General features: G+C 36.5%; 1 protein-coding gene across 1 annotated transcript; it reads right to left on the bottom strand.

Annotated features, from left to right (window-relative positions):
- Positions 1–6251: 6251 nt before the first annotated feature.
- LOC149177102 (subtilisin-like protease SBT3) lies at positions 6252–6986 on the bottom strand. The gene has a single exon (XM_089421665.1). The coding sequence runs from the start codon at positions 6984–6986 to the stop codon at positions 6252–6254; it is 735 nt and encodes a 244-aa protein (XP_089277791.1).
- Between the last annotated feature and the right edge of the window lie 12465 nt (positions 6987–19451).

The following is a 19451-nucleotide window of genomic DNA, read 5'->3' as shown; positions in this document are numbered from 1 at the left end:
TGCTTGCTCCTTCAAAGACACGGAGTTCACAGACAACTCTTTATCCAGCTTTATCTCTCATAGCCCGTTTCTTCAGACACTTACCCTACGCTTCTACGTTGGCCTAAGGAAGCCGGTTATCTCCGCTCCCAACCTTACACATTTCTCTATACATCGTAGGAGGCGTGGTAAGCTGGAGGTTTTAACGGTGAACTGTCCGAAGCTTAGAACTCTGGAGATGGAGTTAAGTAGCATACGTGATCTGAGAATAAATGGAGTGTTGTTTCACGAACTTTCATATTTAGTCTCTAAAATTAAAATGCAGTGTGGGAGCAATGTTACTGAATTGTGGTTGGATTTGACTTATGTCGAGACACTGCAAGTTTCAGTAGAGAGAGTTGTTGAGATAGTGGGGGATTTCAAAACATTGAAGAAGCTCGACATCGATGACTGGTGGGGAAGACAAAACCAGATGGTTGTTCTCGTTGATAATCTGCTCGAGAGGCTTCCCGGACTTGCGCGGCTGCGGGTGAGCGACATGTATTATCTGGTAAGGCCAGAAACATATTATTTTACTTGCTTGCTATCTGCGACGCATGTTTCAATGGTTATGCTTTTTTTTTTAGCCTCTGGTACTATATCAGTAGCCTGACCGCAACGTAGCGTTTGTGCTGTGTTTGCGGACAAATAAAAAAAGTGAAAATTGCTTGGTATATGTTTATCTATGTAGATTGGGATATTATTTATGAATTTGATAATTGAATACGGTAATTTCAGGTGAATTTGAAAAGATGAATTTACAAGATGTTATTTGTTATATTAATAATGTGTATAGTAAATTTGAAAAGGTAATTTAGACTTTCAGGGGTAAAAGAGGGCAGGGTGAAATCACAACCCCCATGTTATTATGAATGAGAAGCATATTCTCTGAATATTCAATCTCATCCATTGATTTAAAAAAAAAAAATACAAACCTACATAAATAAATAGATACTTTTATTTTTATGTTTGTAATAGTGGTGTTTTGACAATTACCTCTTTTGGTGAAACTGTCCAAAATTTAATTTCTGTACATGGTGATATTGTATATACTTTTTGAACATTTACATAGTTCAAGCTCTTTACTATTCCACGGGGCAGCCCAGTCAACTTAAGTCTGGTTCAATTTATAAATTAATTGTGAAAGGTTCTTTGAAGCAGTTTAAAAATAAATAAATAATCCATTAAAAAAATATGCTATGCTTGATTTTATTCTTAACAAACCAGTTCACATAGCACAGTTGAAACTTGTACAAATAAATTTTAAAAGTCATATGATGGGCAGTTTAAAAATAAAAACGTCATAAAAAAATTCCTTAACGGGTAGGGTCACCCGTCAAATTTAACCCCTGATCGGCACCTATTATCAGAAGCTAAAAGGCTGTTGTAAACCTACTAGTGCCTAGCCATAAATAAATATTTAACTTCGCAACAGCTACATAACAGCCTTGTTTTTTGAATTTGCTTCCAGATGAGGGGCCGACAATTATATAATTATTTCGTTTCGGCCTATGTATCTATAACTAAACCACTGTCAACTGCCCTTGGAGCTCTCACTCTGCATAATCATTTCGCTCAAAGGAATTATGGCTTTGGATCAGGAGGACTGCAGAAAAATGGGCATCAATGTTTTTGCTATTTAGCGGTCCTCCTTCTCTTCATCTATAGTATAATCATCACATGCCATCAATTTTTTCATCCTCAATATCCTAGCAAGGGGTTTATTTCTTCTAGCCAACTCGACGCTGGAGTCAACCGTGTCATTCAAGGGTATGGTTCAAACAACTGTGACATTTTCAGTGGGAAATGGGTCCCTGATAGTACATACCCTTTGTACACTACCTCTGCCTATCCTTTTGCAGAACTGGGTTTTCATTGTCAGAACAATGGTCGGGAAGATAAAGACTACCTGAAATGGAGATGGCAACCCCTGAGTTGTGATATACCGAGGTAAATCTAAATAACCTCATTGGCAGTTTGGTTTTTTTTAACTATGCACCACATTGGAAGACCACAATATCATATTATCTATCTTGTTCCATATTTTATCATGTTTTATATCCTCTATTCTAATTTGTTAGAAATTTTTTGGCTGTAACTACATATGAATTTACAGTCTAATGACTTTTGGGTGAACACAGTCATCATCAGGAAGCAATAAAGAATATGACTTATGTTAAATACAGTTATAGCCAAAATATTTTCTAACAAACATATAAAACTGTGAAGCCCTATATTCCAAGCTATTCTGTTTTACTATTTTAATTTTATTTCACATATAATCAGGAGCTCTGGAGTCTTGACTAGACTTAGTGTGGATGCAGTTTTTAGCACCTGATATCCTAAGAAGATTGCAGGGTTTGCGTGTTGTGTTTGTTGGAGATTCCATGGCCAGAACACAATGGGAGACTCTTATCTGCCTTCTAATGCAAGGTGTAGCTGATAGGCAGTCAGTTTATGAAGTAAATGGAAACAAAATTGCAAAGCGTATCCCATATTTGGGTGCCCGGTTTAGTACATTTAACTTCACCATTGAGTACTATAGACTCCAGGCATAGACTTTACAACCCAGCCAATTTATTTTATAGTAGTCATTGGCGTGTGACTCACCAACGCTTTTGGTAACACCACAATACTATGACTTTTATAGCAGAGGGCTTGTTCCCCAACGCCATTACTGGCCTATAAGAGTCGATAAAAAATGTGACTCTATACAGTTTGCCGTGGACTGGGGAAACAAGCACCCAAACGAGGTAAGTTTCTCATAACAGTCTTGCCAAACTGTTTACTTTCTATAGATAAAACAACAAATTCAACTTGGTTTTTCTGTAGATAAAACAGCAAACTGAACTTGGTTTTTCTGCGGGTAATGGAAATTCCAAAGGCAGCGAAAAAATTTATTCATAACGAGTTGAATATGTTGAATATATACGATTACATGTTCCATATTCTAAATGAGTGTTCAAAGCTATTGAAATATAAGCCCTCTGTTTCAGAAAAGGCTGTAGAGTACTGCTCTGAAACAATATTTGGCTTTGCAAATTAGCCCGAAGAAGAGTATATGAAAGATTCAGCTGTCATCACCACTAGTCCTTCGGCTCCGTGTAAGTTGGGGGATGATGAATCAGGAGAGAAAGCCATGAAGGAATTCGTGGTAAAGAATACTGAGGCAATAGATTATGTGGAACACTTGGAAGACACAGGAAATGTTTAATTGCTTCTTTTTGCTCGTGCTTACTCCGTAATAGCACCTCTGCAATTTTCATGTCAAAAATGTCTCTCTATTGCATAAGAGCCGTGGTGCAGATCATATGTTAAAACATTTAGCAGCCCAACTAGAATTGAAATTCAAGCTGATAAATATGAGCCTCCAACAATACCTCCACAATCATAAATGGTGAATCAGATCACATTCTTTGTTTTCTTCTAGTTGCACTAAGTCAAACAGTTGATATTATTAACAGGAAAACCTGCGCTTAGTAAGGCAAGGTGAGTTATGGGTAACTTACATGTGTATTACATATATGATGTCATTCTTCACTGGCCAGTAGTTATCCACTAGGTTCGGCCCATTTCGTATTTGATAACCATGATCTATTTTGAATTATTAATTTTTGTGTGCTGTCATGGTTTTACCTTGTTTACTAATTGCATTTCTTTTATGGATTGTAGATTCTCATTTCCTACAATATTCAGCCATTTAACCCACACAAGTGATGTATTCCTCCTTGATAACTCATTGGCTAAAGTATAGGTGACTTAGATGAGCTGAAAGGGTGCCTGGATCTGGGTTTTGGGTTCAACTATGAGGAGATTCCAGAGCTCTGCAACACCCTCCCTGCGTTGGAGGCTGGAGCTGTGCTATTCTATGAGCCAGCGGTTCCAGGATGAGCAACAAAAGGCCCCTGCTTCTAGCACAGTATACTTAATTATGGAATTGGACCATATCACACATTCACAGAGAGAAGGCTCAGCAGGAAGGGTGAAGCATACCCTTGCATTCATCAACTGAGTCTCACTGTTAATAAGTTGTAATAGTTACAGTCATAATCAATTATAATCAGTTTCACCCAAATGATTTATATTTATGTAGTCTAAGCACAACATTCACAGACACAGATACACTGGGGATAATAGGGAAGGTTGAACCACGGCTTATCGTTCTTTCATATCAATATAGATAGTAACGGATTTGAACTGGATACGTACAGAAGGTTCATTACGAAGGCTGAATTAAATCAATCCTGTCATCATATGGATTTTACATGATTATGGGCCGGAATAGTTACAATACATAGCCAAGTATACACAGCAACATCCGAATGTATGTTTAATGAATATACTTCAGTCTTCCTGATGATCCTACCATTATACACAAAGATTCACATTGTAGGTTTATCAGCCAGGCTGAAGTGTGTATATATATAAATAAATTGGGTATAGCTGATTATGGTTTGGGATCTAACCTTGATAGCTTTTTTCCCAATGGGATATCAGGGGGATTGAAGAAGGCATTTATCCAGTGTCTTCCTGCTACTCCCACTGAAACCCCTGATTGTGGATATGGTGGTTTTGATATCCCTCTCAAATGCCTATTTGACCCATTTACACCAATTCTCTGCACAAAAGAAAGGGAAAAATAGAATTTTTGTAAAGAATGACAGAAAACCATATAGTTAAAAAGTTGCAGAGGAAGTTCCACCAATCAAAATACACAAAGCCAAGTAAAGATCGAGAAAAATTCAATTTATTAAAAATTAAAAAACAAAACACTACTGCCTTAGAGAGATATCCAGCTAGCATGCATAGAAAAACGAATACAGATATCCAACAAGCATGCATAGAAAAACGAATAGCGCAGAGCATCTCTCACTATCTATGGCTAATAGGCTATCACTAACTGGTTACTTGGTCAGCTGAGTTCTAGTTTTGTAGCATTCGAAGTTCCAGACTTTGCAGAGTTTTTCTTATGCCCTGCTCCTCACCAAAGTCACCACATTCAACAATGAATAACTTACAGATTGTTGTTGATTGGAATTTGACACGAATGGGAACTTGGAAGTTATAACTTGCAAATGAATCACCATAAATTAGTAACATAACTCGATAGTGGGTAGCTGAGAATTAATTACCAATAATACCATACCATTTACCTGTTGAAAATTAGAAATTGATATTTATGACTTAGTCCGAATCACCATAAATTAGTAACATAACTCAGCAGTGGGTAGCTGGGAATTAATTACCAATAATACTATATCATTTACCTGTTGAAAATTAGAAATTGATATTTATGACTTAGTCTGGAATCCGGATAGTGGTCACTTGGCAAATTGGTCATGGATTATTAAATTAGATATTAAAAATGTTAATGAATCACTATTCACAACGATTCAGCACAAGGTTAAATATATATATAATTTATTTATTTTTTTTTTTAAAATATGCCCGTCATATTTACGTTCTTAAAAATTATTGGCAAGTTATACATGACGTGGAGATTTGAAACTAGAAAGCATTTTACGTGTAAAAAAGCTAAATTTAACCCCTAAGTGTACCATTATTAGATGCTATGTGTTATGTTATTATGAAAGGAATCGTCTAACGAGGCGGAGGATGCTCGGACGGCTAAAAGTAGCTGGAATCCAGGGAAAAAAATTTCAAAAAATCTGGTAGAGGCAGTGTTTTAATCGTGTTTTTGATGCTGGAAATAGATTCAGCACCATCAAAAACGTGTAGTACACCTAAAATTTGAAGTTTAACAACTATAACTTGGATTTACAAATATCTTTGCCAAATTTTCTCTAAATATGACCGGGTGATATGGTGAAGGCAAGCCATAAAAACTATGGTATAAGGTATTGAATACGGTTTAACAGTGCTGGACGGGACCTCGAGTCGACCGTGAATCCCCTAGCAACTTCACCATACATGCATGGGCATGCAACGGGACAACGCTCCGGCTCGGAAAGGACTCCAGCCTCCACCGGGAAACACTGACGCGACGTGATATTGCCGGCAGTCAAAGTACCTCGAATTTATTATCAGCAAATTCCCATTTATATTCCCCACTTCCGGACGCCATTTGAATTTGATATTTGTTTTACCGCTTTGTTTTGAAATTTGTTGTTCGGCCTTGTTATCCGACGGCATGCTCTCCTTCGCCCACTTGCGGCATGCTCTCGTTCATCCATGGAATTTCAGGTTTGAGTTAGTGTTGACCTTGTACATGGCTAGCCGTGCCCGAGGCGCCGTGCCCGAGGCGCCATGCCTTTGGCCGTGCCCGTTGCGTAGCCAACATAATCAACGTCGGGCACAAAGTTTCCTGCGGCCGTGGACGAGGTGTGGGAACCGTGGCCCTTAAAATCTCGGGTGGAATTGTAATCGTGGATCGGATCTATGTGGCCACCACTTGCCAGGAATCCTTTATTGAAGTAACGAGCTCCAATGAGTTTTCTGTTGCAGAGCGAGCTATTAAAGGCAGTTCCTGCCTGGCATTGGCCTTTCCAACGGGCCAGTACCTCGCCCATTGCGGTGTCTCTGAAGCTTTGGCTCTCGGGCCAGATGCCAGTGTCTAGAAGTCCGATGATCATATCTGAACTGTTGCCGAAGTGTGATTGGGGCCATATGCCAGATTTTTCATCGAGGTCGAGGATGTTGAAAGAATATGTGGTAAGCCACTTTCCCGCCGTGTCCGGGTAACTTGAGATGTGACCTCGCGTTTCCTTCAGGGAGTCCAGCTCTGATTGGGTTAACTTGGCGCTGAACCCCTGCATGACTGTGTCATAAAAATACAGTAGGGCTTCTTGTTTCTTCTTTGTTGTGAGGGATGAAAGGATGGAATTATACCAGTGCTCATGAGAGGAAAACACAGTGGGCATCTGAGATTTATCCATGTGGACTATGTGAATCTTCCCATTGTCCACTGCTGCTGCAGCAACGACCGCTGATATGAAACATAAGAACATTAATTATGCAGGATTTTAAGCTCTCACACAAATAATTGCTACTTGCAAATTCTGTGTACTCAGGGCATAGGAATTAACCAAGAGCACCAACAACTCACTCTGGACAATCCTGCAGAGTATTCGTTCGTTTTCTCTGATAAGAAGAATTAGACGCAGACAAGTAAGAAACGTGAAGATTGAAGAATGAATAAATGCTAACCCTTTAAGCTGATACTGCCACACTCAAGGGCATGCACGGCGTTGCTTTATTTTATTCTTTAAATTTCACACTTCTACCTCATCTGAACTTTTACCTTTAACCCAATTCCACCCGAGCTTTCATATTCCGCATTTTGAAGTCATCCCTACCCATATTAACATTTTATAACATATTTGACGTTTACCCCACTTCCACCTCAATTTTCATATTCCAAATTTTCAACTCGTCCCTACGTATATGACATTTATACGGCAATCACACACTTTCACCCTCCAACTTAATTTCTTATTTTTTCACTCTCCAACTTAATTTCTTATTTTTTTACCTATATCTATTTTTATATGCATATTTTAGGTCTCCAAAGTAATTCCTCATTCTCTTAAAATATGTTTTTTTATGATTAATATATGCATATTTTAGGTCTCCAAAGTAATTCCTTATTCTCTTAAAATATGTTTTTTTATGATTAAATTCAAATTACAAATTTGAATTTACATCTATTTCAAAATGCACCTCATCTAGTTCCTCTTTACTTATATCTAATTTAAAATACACATTTTCACTCTCCAGCGTATTTTATGATTAAATTCAAGATACAATTTTGAATTTACATCAATTTCAAAATGCAACTCATCTAGTTCCTCTTTACTTATATCTATTTTAAAATACACATTTTCACTCTCAAGCCTATTTTATGATTAAATTCAAGTTACAATTTTGAATTTACATCCACTTCTCAATATCCTTCATCCATTTCCTGTTTACTTACATCCATTATAAAATGCATATTTTCATTCTCCAACCTAATTTCTCATTATAATAAAATACATACTTTATCCATTATAAAATGCATACTTTCATTCTCCAACCTAATTTCTCATTATCATAAAATATGATTAAATTTAACGTAAAAATTCACTAAAGTGAAGTGAGGATAAAATATACTTTAACTACTAATAATCAATACATATTTATCTTACCTTTTTTAATCTACATATGAAAATGAAAGTGTAGGTACTACACTTTGGGTTGGAGTTGAAAGTGCTTCTAAAACATATCTCACATTGACTCCACCTCCACTTTATACACATTTTTACTTTCATTTTAGTAACACCTTACTTACATAAATTAATGTTCAACCAATTTTCTTATTAGTAAACATTGCTAGAATGGACCTCTATTGAGAGTGGTCATGTTTTATATGTTTGAAACAAATTCAACAATATAACATATCCATGAAAGCTTCCATGCATTTAGATCCACATATATCCTCGTGAGCAATCAATTTGATGGTTCACTATGCACTCTCGAATCTCTTCCTTAATCAAATATAATTTTGTAGCCATAGCAATCCATGACACTAGTAAAATGTTATATCTTGAATAAACTTTAAGGTCATCATCTCCCATCCTTGATTAGCACTATGGCATGTCCAAATATCTCCTCCTTGGGTAAATTATGGAGATGGGGTTAACAAAATTTCCTCTTTTAATAATCAACTCAAAGCTCATTTCTAACATCACCAACATCTTTTGCTTATCGAGAGTTTTCTAATTATATAACTTTTATCTCAAGCTAAACTCTGAGCACAACATTATGCATACTTGAAGATTGTCCTCCAAAGCCACATCAACATCTATACTTCTTATGCATACTTGAAGATTATCCTCTAAAGGGCTTATGAGACTTCTTCCTTCTATGCCATATTTTTATGCAACTTTCAATGAAACAAATCAACTAATTCGGTGAGGAAGATATCCTTATAACTGATAGGCTTTAGTGATTTTGATGAGTAATTCCCTTCAATGTTGTTTTGTTTATGGAATCCTTACTAGTGTCGGGCTTAGGCAACTTTTTCCCTCTAAGCCATTTTTCTATGCAATTTTAGATGAAATAAATCAACTAATTAGTGAAAAAAATATCCTTATAATTCAGAGATTTTGGTGATGCCCATTTTCGACAAAGAGAGTAAGATATTTGAAAATTATTTATTTTTTATATTATAATGATTATAAATAATACCTAATAAATTTATAGAATTAAAATGAACAATTTGTATAGATTTTAGTAAAAATTTTAAAAAACTAAAAACTCAAATAAAAGACTACCATATCATTGCCAAGTATCCAACCCTCTTCCATAATATATAAGGATAGGGCATTATAGTGTTTGTTTGGAGGATAAACTGGATTTGTTTACACAAATTAATTAGAATTTTTTTCATTTTTTAATTCTTTAATATTGTTTTTTTTGTTGGTAATTGGGTCATTTCATGTTAGTATTAGATATGTTTTATTTCATTAGCTACAATTATTATTATAGGTGTCATTGTGAACATAAGATTTTATATTTACATTTACTTTATATTTTCACAAACTTATTAAATAAACTGTTATATATATATATATATATATATATATATATATATATATATATATATTTGTTAAAAAAATTAAATGAAGTTACAAATTTTAAATATTGAGGTTTTAAACCTTTGATGGGGGTAGCACATCGAGAAGATTCAGGGCCAAAGGAGGGGATTCACCACCTCACGTCCTAGCTTGGTAATTAAAGAATGATGGTTTGGCATTTGGGAAACATGCAGAAGGGCTTGTCCTCCATGTCCGTTTCAATGCGGGTAGTTATCATGGTAATGGTTACTTGTGTGGATTTGTGTATGAGGTTTTAGGAGAGTAGATGGAAGGATGTATGTTGGTGTAAAGGAACTGTTGAAATTTCTAAGTATTACCTGTTAGAAATTTAATCTGTATTCTTGGTTTATTTTGCCTACTTTTTTAATTACTGACAAGTTATTTAACCATATAAACACTGAAATAAACACAATACAATCTAAACCATCTACAGATCAACAGTTGAAAGAAATAGACAAACACACAAGGGACACCGTTTTTTTTGGACAATCGTCCCCAGAAAAACCCAACTTAGGAAAACCGATGCAGTAGTTCTAAGGGTTTTATTATTAAGCAGCTTTTCTTAAGTACACTAGGTGCCAAACTTGCCCACTCGATAGAGATAAATAATCTGGCAGTAATACCTCTCTTCAGAAGTAGATATTCTGAAAGTCTGCCCCACGAAACGCTCTCCAGCACAATCTGAGGCACTGCATCAGCCCTCCTGGCCCCTGCGTTAGCCTGAAACCCTTTGTGTCAGCCCTTTGAGGATCTGCGCAGCCTCTTTGGCCCTCTGCATCACTTCTGTAGCCTTTGGATGGACGACGCAGGCACTTTTGGCCTCTGCTCAGTCACTGTTGGCCTTTGTGTGGCTCCCTCTAGCTCCGCGTCTGCCTCTCTGCTTCTGTGTTAGTCTTCTGGCACTATATCTGCATCTCTGCCTCGTACTCACTGCCCCTCATTGCAGCTTCGATCACTGGTTTGATTTCTCTTAGCAAACCCCACTCTAGAAAATCAATTTATATGGTTTCCCATAGACTTCTCATAGGAGAAATGATGACTTCAACTAAATTTGGGTTCCTAAAAGAAGCGAATAGGAAACAATTTAAACTTTAGAACATGACCTTTATTCTATTTTATTTAGATGAAAACAAAAATTATTTGAATTTTTTTAAAACCGATCATAAAGAAACTATGTGACACGAGGAAAGGGTAACCCTTGAGTTAGGAGTGTACTGTGTTGTTAAACAACGATGGGTTAGGATGTATTCGTTTCAAAGATACAATCCTTAGAAACATAAGGAATGACATTCAAGCTAAAAATCATTTCGTATTCTTAGTTGAAATTCAAAGAACATAGCAGTCTTAGATGGAATATTTCTACCAATTGGATTTGTTTAAGTTCCATAAATTCACATGATTACACAATTATCTCCAGAAAACTTTGTCATCATTTTATAATTGATTCAAAATAAATGAAGATTCAATCAATGGCATTCCTTAGCATTGTAGTTTCCATTATGATGCTTGGACTCAAGTGATCTTAGAACTATGTTGCTTTATATTTTCAAAATCATACTTGGCTCCATATGAAGTGGCATGTCACTTTTATTTTGATTTCAGATTGGAAATTTGGTAGAGGCATGAGTCATGCATGGGCAAGTGGAAAAGATTTAGAGAAAGATGTGGAAAATGATATCAAGGCATGAGCTCTTACTTTGTATACAAGTGTTGTGTTTCCCTCCAGTTACTTTAACATAAAGTTTGATTTCAGAAGTAAATATGTTCTTGAATTTGAAATTATGCATCAACATGTTAATCTTGTGTATAGCATAATCATGAACAAAGTCAGTGGGGTTTTTATTAAGGTTTTGATCAGTTGTAGGCAATTTTTTCAATGAGGATGAAATCCAAACTTCACAGATCATAATCTAATATTTCAAGCAACATGTTGATATTCTTTTCATTTTATATGCAATGTGGAGTTTATTATTTTGGACACAAATAATTACCTTCATTCTCCAAATTAACTTTGAGATGCTTCACTTTGTATATATGTTTTCTGAATAATTGAATTCAATGTTTATTAGATTTCCATTCTTCTTTACTACTCATACCTATGCTACCGCCTTAGGACGTTTCCTTTGCAACATCAGTTGCAATTGCTAGTTAGAGAAAACACACATCTATACAATAATAATTGCATACTCTTCAATAAACAACAAATTTTTAATCCATCATAGGTTTAGAAATTTTAATATTTGAAAAAGAACAAAAACTTTAATTTAGTTCTTGATTACTTTATTTAAAATAATTTGCAGTTATCCATTGAAATTAGAAGTTATATATATATATATATATATATTAGCCCTATTGTATAAATTAAATGGATGGTAAGTGTTGATAGGTATTAATCCATGATAAGAATAAAAACAATTACACCAAGAGACATCTCACATTGCTTGATTTTAAAAAAATCATAAAAATTAAGTACATTATAATTTTATTTTAAATTATTTTTATTATATTTTATAAAAATAATGTATGAGTTAAACAAGATTTTTAATCATGTAGATTCACCCCCACTTTACCATGGACATTATTAACTTGTAAATATATTTAGTTGAGCCAATAACATGGCTTATGAATACCACATATCCAATGTGACACATATTTGATATGACATTTTGTTTAATTAATTAATTTGAGATAAATTAATCAAAAGAGCATAACTAACTTAAAGATAAATCTTAACCTAATAGGAATATTTTAGCATATTCCATGGAAGTTAAATGTCCACCATCCACTTAATAATCACTAATAACTAAATTTAAATTCTGAAAAGCCTATTGCGAAATAGACATGTCTATTGACATAAATATATATTCTTGGTCAATTGGAGTTATCTTAAATAACTTAGGAAAATAATTGTTATCCTATCCACCCAGATTCTAATCCAAATGACATGTTGAACTTAAATACCTTAAAGAATATTATTATAATAACCTCAAGTAGTTTTCTTAACAAATATTATTAAAATTTTCACATAATTATTATGAAATTTATGTTCAATAAAATAAATTATTTTTTATTATTAAATATTTTTAATAATTTAAGAAAAATATGTAAATAACACATTAAATTATTTAACATTTTCTTTTTATCATTATAATATTTATTTTTAATTATTGGAGAAATTTAATAATTTAAAAGTTAATTGTAAATAAAATATTGAATTAATTAATCGTGTGATATTTTCCTGTTTTACAACTACATTAATCAAAATTTGATTAAAATTATAAATTATAATAATACCTATTTTAAAAACCTTTTTTGTTTTTTTTGTTTTTTAATCGAAGGATTTTATTCATTCAAAAGTTACATGTGTGGTTGGAGGAGTCCTAAAATTAGTTGGCCTCATTTTACCTAAAATTAGTTGGCCTCATTTTAACTAGATTTATTGGCCAACCTATGCATACCTAGGTACATCACAAACTTGCTAAAATACAAAGTTTTACATACATCAACGGACAAAAAATGAGAAAACACTAATAAAACTAGCAGAAAACCAACTAACATTAGACTTTATCATGATTTACCAGGACAGGGTGCTCCAAATCCAAGCCATGTGGCTTGAATTCATAGTGCGCATGAACTTCCATATGAGGTAGGCGATAATCCAACTGCTCTAACTGCTCTTGGGTGCATCTCTGCTCCCTCCACAAGCTGACTATTCTTTTGTGCATCACCCAATCCTTCCTTTGAAAATGACTTGAAACATCTAATAATACTTGGTGCTCATCCTACTGAGCTCGATCTAATTGTTCAATCAAATTACATAATTGGTGCAAAAGCCTAGTAACCCCTTCCGAGGAGGGGGTTGTTCCCTCAAAGGGAGATGTGAATGGCATTAACAGGTCAATTGTTTCATCGTGGCTTTGCTCTAAGGACTGTAGATGACCAGGCTCCTCCCTCACTTTCCTACCTCAGCCTCACCAGCCATGCTACAAATGCATTTCTCGAACTTACCACACCTTGTTGAAACTTGCACTAAAAATTCTATCACACCATTGAGATGTAACCTCTAGAGTTTGGATACTCTAATTTCCCTTATCCGAAGCTCCCTCGGAAAACCCCTCCAATTCCAAACAATAATACTTCTGAACCAGCTCCTCACTGCTACTTAGTCCATCACCAGAGACCCAATGACACCACTAACCATGCTACAATGTTAACTCCCACAACACCCAGAAATTTTGAAGATGAATGATCAAGCCAAGGTGATTACCTTGATAACCAAATATCCACCACACTCTCTAAATTCTACCTAGGTACTTAGACCAACATGAATGCCAATAATTCAAGGCACCAAGACACTAACCTAATAGATACACATGAAATGAAACACAACACACGAGTACTAATTAGAAAAAAGTCCAATGTCAAGCTTTTATATTTATAAAGTATACGTATAACCCACAATGTTGTCCTATGTGATCCTCTAGACACAATGAATGCAATGCAGACAATTAATTTTGCAAGGGAGAATCCAACTTTCACCCGAAACCCAACAATTGATTCAACTTTACTATTAATATGTTGATATATGGAATGCTAAATGAAATCTAAACTTTAGAAACCTCATTTCCCCTATGGACTAAGACTACAAGCACTCCTCGCAGGTTTCCCCACAAGATCTTCACAACACAAATGAGTTAACATGTCCACAAACACATCACCATTTAACTTGTAGTTCTTGTTGATTTGGAGTAGCATGGGATGCTCTCTAACCATGAAACTTGGTGGAGAGGGTAAAGCACACGAGATCTCCAAGACCCATAAATGGTTTTGGGAAATTCTGCTTGGTGAAGGAGATATTAAAATAATTAATATTTTTAATTGGTTCCTAAGTCTAAACTTAGGAAAATAAAAATATTAATGGGTATTAATATAAAACTGGGTTAGAAGGTTCTAAATGACATGGATCAGGCCAAATCTAATCTTAGCTATTGATTAGAGATGTAATCTCGGTTGTTTAAGACTCAACAGAAAAAGTATAAGAGGAGGCTTGAAGGTTAGTTGGAGATACACCAGAGTGATCAGTCAGTTTGATTTTCTAGAGCGGGGTTTGCAAAGAGAAATCGAACCAGTGATCAGAGTTGTAATGAGGGGCAGTGAATATGAGGCAGAGAGACACATATAGTGCCAGCAAACCAACGCAGAAGCAGAGAGGCAGACACAGAGCTAGAGGGAGCCACACAGTGGCCAACATTGACTGCGCAGAGGTGAGAAGGGCCTGCGTCATCCACGCAGAGGCTAAAGAAGTGATGCAGAGGGCCAAAGAGGCTGCGCAAAGCCTTAGAGGGATGATGCAAAGGCTAGGAGGGTTGACGCAGTGCTTTAGATTCTGCTAGAGAGGGTTTCGTGGGGCAGAATTTCAAAATATCTGCTTTCAAAGGGAGGTATTACTGCCAGATTATTTATCTCTCTTGGGTGAGCTAGTTTGGCAGTCAGTGTACTCAATAAAAACTGCTTAATAATAAATCCCTTATAGCTACTACACCATTTTTCCCAAGTTGTATTTTTCCAGGGACGATTGTACAAAAATAACGGTGTCCCTTGTGTGTTTGTCTATTTCTTTTAGTTGTTGATCTGTAGATGGTTGAGATTGTATTGTGTTTATTTTAGTGTTTATATGGTTAAATAACTTGTTAGTAATTAAACAAGTAGGTGAAATAAAGCAGAGAATACAGATAAAATTTCTAACAGGTAGAACTTAGAAATTTCAACATGGTATCAGAATGTTGCAGATCATAGGAGAGCTAAAGGTACCAGTTGAATCGGAGAATTTGTAGCAGAAACAACTATCATGAGTGACAAAAGTTGTTCCTAATCAGAAAGCAGCAGAGAAGGGGTGACGCAGAGGGCCTACATCATCAGTTTGAGCTAGAGAGAGGCCAACGTAGAGGCAGAGGAATGTAGAAGAGGCTCACGAGGCACCACGTCATCTTACTCAGCCAGGTAGGAGTGACGTAGTTGGCCAGATGAGAAAATCAGCCTTTCCAGGATTGCGCATAGCCAAGAGGCTCAGTTTCTTCAGTTGCTGGGGCATAGGAAGTTGTGGGTAGATTGCAGAGAGTGAAGTTGTTAGGGTGTTGTTGGTGTCGAGACAGAACAGTACCTAATGGGACAGAACCAAGTTAGAGGGAGTCGCTACCTAGGCAGATTTCTAGCCAAGAAATCTATATCAGTGTTGTAAGAGCATAGGAGATCAAAGAGGTACGATTAGATTGTTGGCAAGAGGATTTCCAGGAGGGAAATAGAGACGCAGAGGGAGTCTAGCAGAGAATTTCTAGGAGGGAAGTAGAGACTCAAAGGGAGTCAAAGAGAGAACTTCCAGGAGGGAAGTAGAGACTCAGAGGAGTCGAAAAAAAGAGTAGAGAGATGGTTATGAATGGACTGAGGGATTAGGATACGCTGGACAGGGTGTCCAACTTTGTCATATGGAAGGTCAGGATCCTGTCTGTTCTAGATAGACATCGCATCAAGGCCTTCGCCTTAAGAACCGTGGCTATCCCAGTCGACCCAGTTGATAACGAAAGGTACGAGGATGCGATGACCAAGGTGAAATGCATAATCCTTGATGGGGTCAAGGATCATTTAGTGCAACATATTACCGAGAAGAATACGACAAAGGAAATGTGGGACACCTTGACGACATTGTATTAGGGAACTTTCGTGCAAAGGAAGATTCTACTAGAGAATCAGTTGCAGTGATACCAGATGCAAAAGGGGGAGCAGATAGATCACTTCCTCAGTAGGTTGCAGGAGATTCAGAACAAACTAAATTCCATAGGGGCCACACCAGATCAAGAATTAATGGTGAGGACCACCCTGAACACAGTCTCCGAGGAGTGGGAGACATTCGTTTAGAGCATTTTGGGTAGAGTGAATCTTCCAGATTAGGAAGAACTGTGGGTAGCTCTTTGCCAAAAAGAGATCAGACGACTGACCAAGGCGGGATTTAGTGGCAAAGGATCCTAGGTCAAGAAATAGGAGGAAGATGATGTAGCTCTGGCATCTACGGGGCAGCAGGGGAAGAGGAAAAAAATGACCTCCCCAAGATAAAGTGCTTCAATTATGGGGAGGTGGGCCATTATGCAACCTAGTGTCCCAGGAAGAAGAATAAAGGAGAGGCATCTGACTCCCAGGCAACGCTAGCGAAGGCAGAGAAGGAGGTAGAGGATGATGATGATTGTGCCATGAGTGCTCATGTACCTCTAGAGAAGAGGTGGGGTGACATCGAGCTGTAGTCAGGAGGACCACAGGAGATGTGGGGCAGGTTCCTTGAGGTACCCAAAATCTTGGATCATACCTAGCTACAAGATCCCTGAAGTGAGAGTAGCAGGATGGCGGATGTCGGTAGAAGCGAATGCAGATGAAGCAGAAGAGAGTGCTAGAGTGCAGTAGTCCCAGTCAACGCAGAGAGGGTTGTAGCAGTGCGAGAGGCACATAGGAGGTTGCAGCAGTTCAGGATGGCACAGAGAGGTTTGAAACGATGCGAGAGGCACAAAGTTGTTGCAAAAACGTAAAGGAAGAAGAGGGAGCACAAGATAGTAGGAGAGAGAGCTTCAACATCAGGAGGGTTTATAGCCTCACAAGGATGTCAGTAGTTGGGTGGATCAGTCACTTACTTCTCAGTAACTGAGTTGTAGTGTAGCAGTAGTAGTGGTAGTGCTATGGGCAATATGATGCAACATGATGAGAGAGAGTTGCAGTGTAGATGCAATGTTGGGAGGAAGGACCAGCAACATCACAGATGTAGAGGAGCTGTCGTACATATGTAGAAATGGTAGTGGTAGGGCCATGGGAAGCAGTACAAGATGCAGCAATGTAGAGGATGTTTGGCAGGAAGGCCTAGCATCAGCACAGGTACAAGTGTGGTATAATCAGGGTGATGCTCAGTGGTGGAGTATTACTAGAACACATTCCTCACTAAGAGGGAGTGTTGATTTGGGGTAGCATTGGATGTGATCTAGCCATGAAAATTGGTGGAGATGCTAAAGCACATGAGATATCCAAGACCCAGAAATGGTTTGGGGAAATTATGCTCAGTGAAGGAGATATTAAAATAATTAATATTTTTAATGGTTTCCTAAGTCTAAACTTAGGAAAATAAAAATATTAATGGGTATTAATATAAAACTGGGTTATAAGGTTCTAAATGACATGGATTAAGCCAAATCTAATATTAGCCATTGATTAGAGATGTAATCTCGTCCGTTGAAGACTCAACCAAAAAAGTATAAGAGGAGGCTTGAGGGTCAGTTGGAGATACACCAGAGTGATCAGTGAGTTCGACTTTCTAGAGCGGGGTTTACTAAGAGAATTTGAACCAGTGATCAGAGTTGCAATGAGGGGCAGTGAGTACGAGGCAGAGATAGTGCCAGAAGACCAGCGTAGAAGCAGAGAGGCAGATGCAGAGCCATAGGGAGCGACACAGAGGCCAACAGTGACTGCACAGAGGCCAGAGGTGCCTGCGTCGTCCATCCAGAGGCTACATAAGTGACGCAGAGGGCCAAAGAGGTTGCGCAGATCCTTAGAGGGCTAACACAGAGGGTTTCAGGCTGACGCAGAGGCCAGGAGGGCTGATGCAGTGCTTCAGATTGTGTTGGAGAGGGTTTCGTGGGGAAGACTTTCAAAATATCTGCTTCCAAAGAGAGGTATTACTGCCAGATTATTTACCTCTACCGGGAGGGCAAGTTTGGCACCTAGTGTACTCAAGAAAAGCTTCTTAATAATAAAACCCTCAGAACTACTGCACCGATTTTCCCAAGTTGGGTTTTTCCGGGGACGATTGTCCAAAAAAAAGGGTGTCCCTTGTGTGTTTGTCTATTTCTTTCAGCTGTTGATCTGTAGATGGTTGAGATTGTATTGTGTTTATTTCAGTGTTTATATGATTAAATAACTTGTTAGTAATTAAACAAGTAGGCAAAATAAACCAGAGAATACAGATAAAATTTCTAACATGTAATACTTAGAAATTTCAACAGTTCCTTTACACCGACATACATCCTTCCATCTACTCTCCTAAAACTTCATACACAAATCCACACAAGTAACCATTACCATGATAACTACCCTCATTGAAACGGACATGGAGGACAAGCCCTTTTGCATGTTTCGCAAGTGCCAAAACCATCATTCTTTAATTACCAAGCTAGGACATGAGGTGGTGAATCCCCTCCTTTGGCCTTGAATCTTCTCGATGTGCTACCCCCATCGAAAATTTAAAATCTCAATATTTAAAATTTGTAACTTCATTAATTTTTTTTAACAAATTATATATATATATATATATAGATAATCAATTTTTTAACTAATTATTTCTAAATAAATAATTTGAAACTATTAAAATTAAAATTATAAATAGTAAGCACAATTTTTTTTAAATTTCTAAAATCATATATATAACAGTTTAATTAATAACTTTGTGAAAATATAAAGTAAATGTAAATATAAAATCTTATGTTGACAATGACACCTATAATAATAATTCTACCTAAAAACATATCTAATACTAACATGAAATGACCCAATTACCAACAAAAAAAAATATTAAAAAATAAAAAAAATGAAAAAAATTCTACATAATTAGTGTAAACAAATCCAGTTTATCCTCCAAACAAACATTATAATGCCCTATCGTTATATATTATGGAAGAGGTTGGATACTTGGCAATGATATGGTAGTCTTTTATTTGAGTTTTTAGTTTCTTAAAATTTTTACTAAAATATATACAAATTGATCATTTTAATTTTATAAATTTATTAAGTATCATTTCTAATCATTAT

Source organism: Pinus tabuliformis, chromosome 4_1 (genome assembly GCF_031772625.1).
Source record: "Pinus tabuliformis cultivar Carrire ecotype Pingquan chromosome 4_1, CPIR1, whole genome shotgun sequence".
NCBI lineage: Eukaryota > Viridiplantae > Streptophyta > Pinopsida > Pinales > Pinaceae > Pinus > Pinus tabuliformis.
This window is presented reverse-complemented; position numbering and strand designations above follow the sequence as displayed.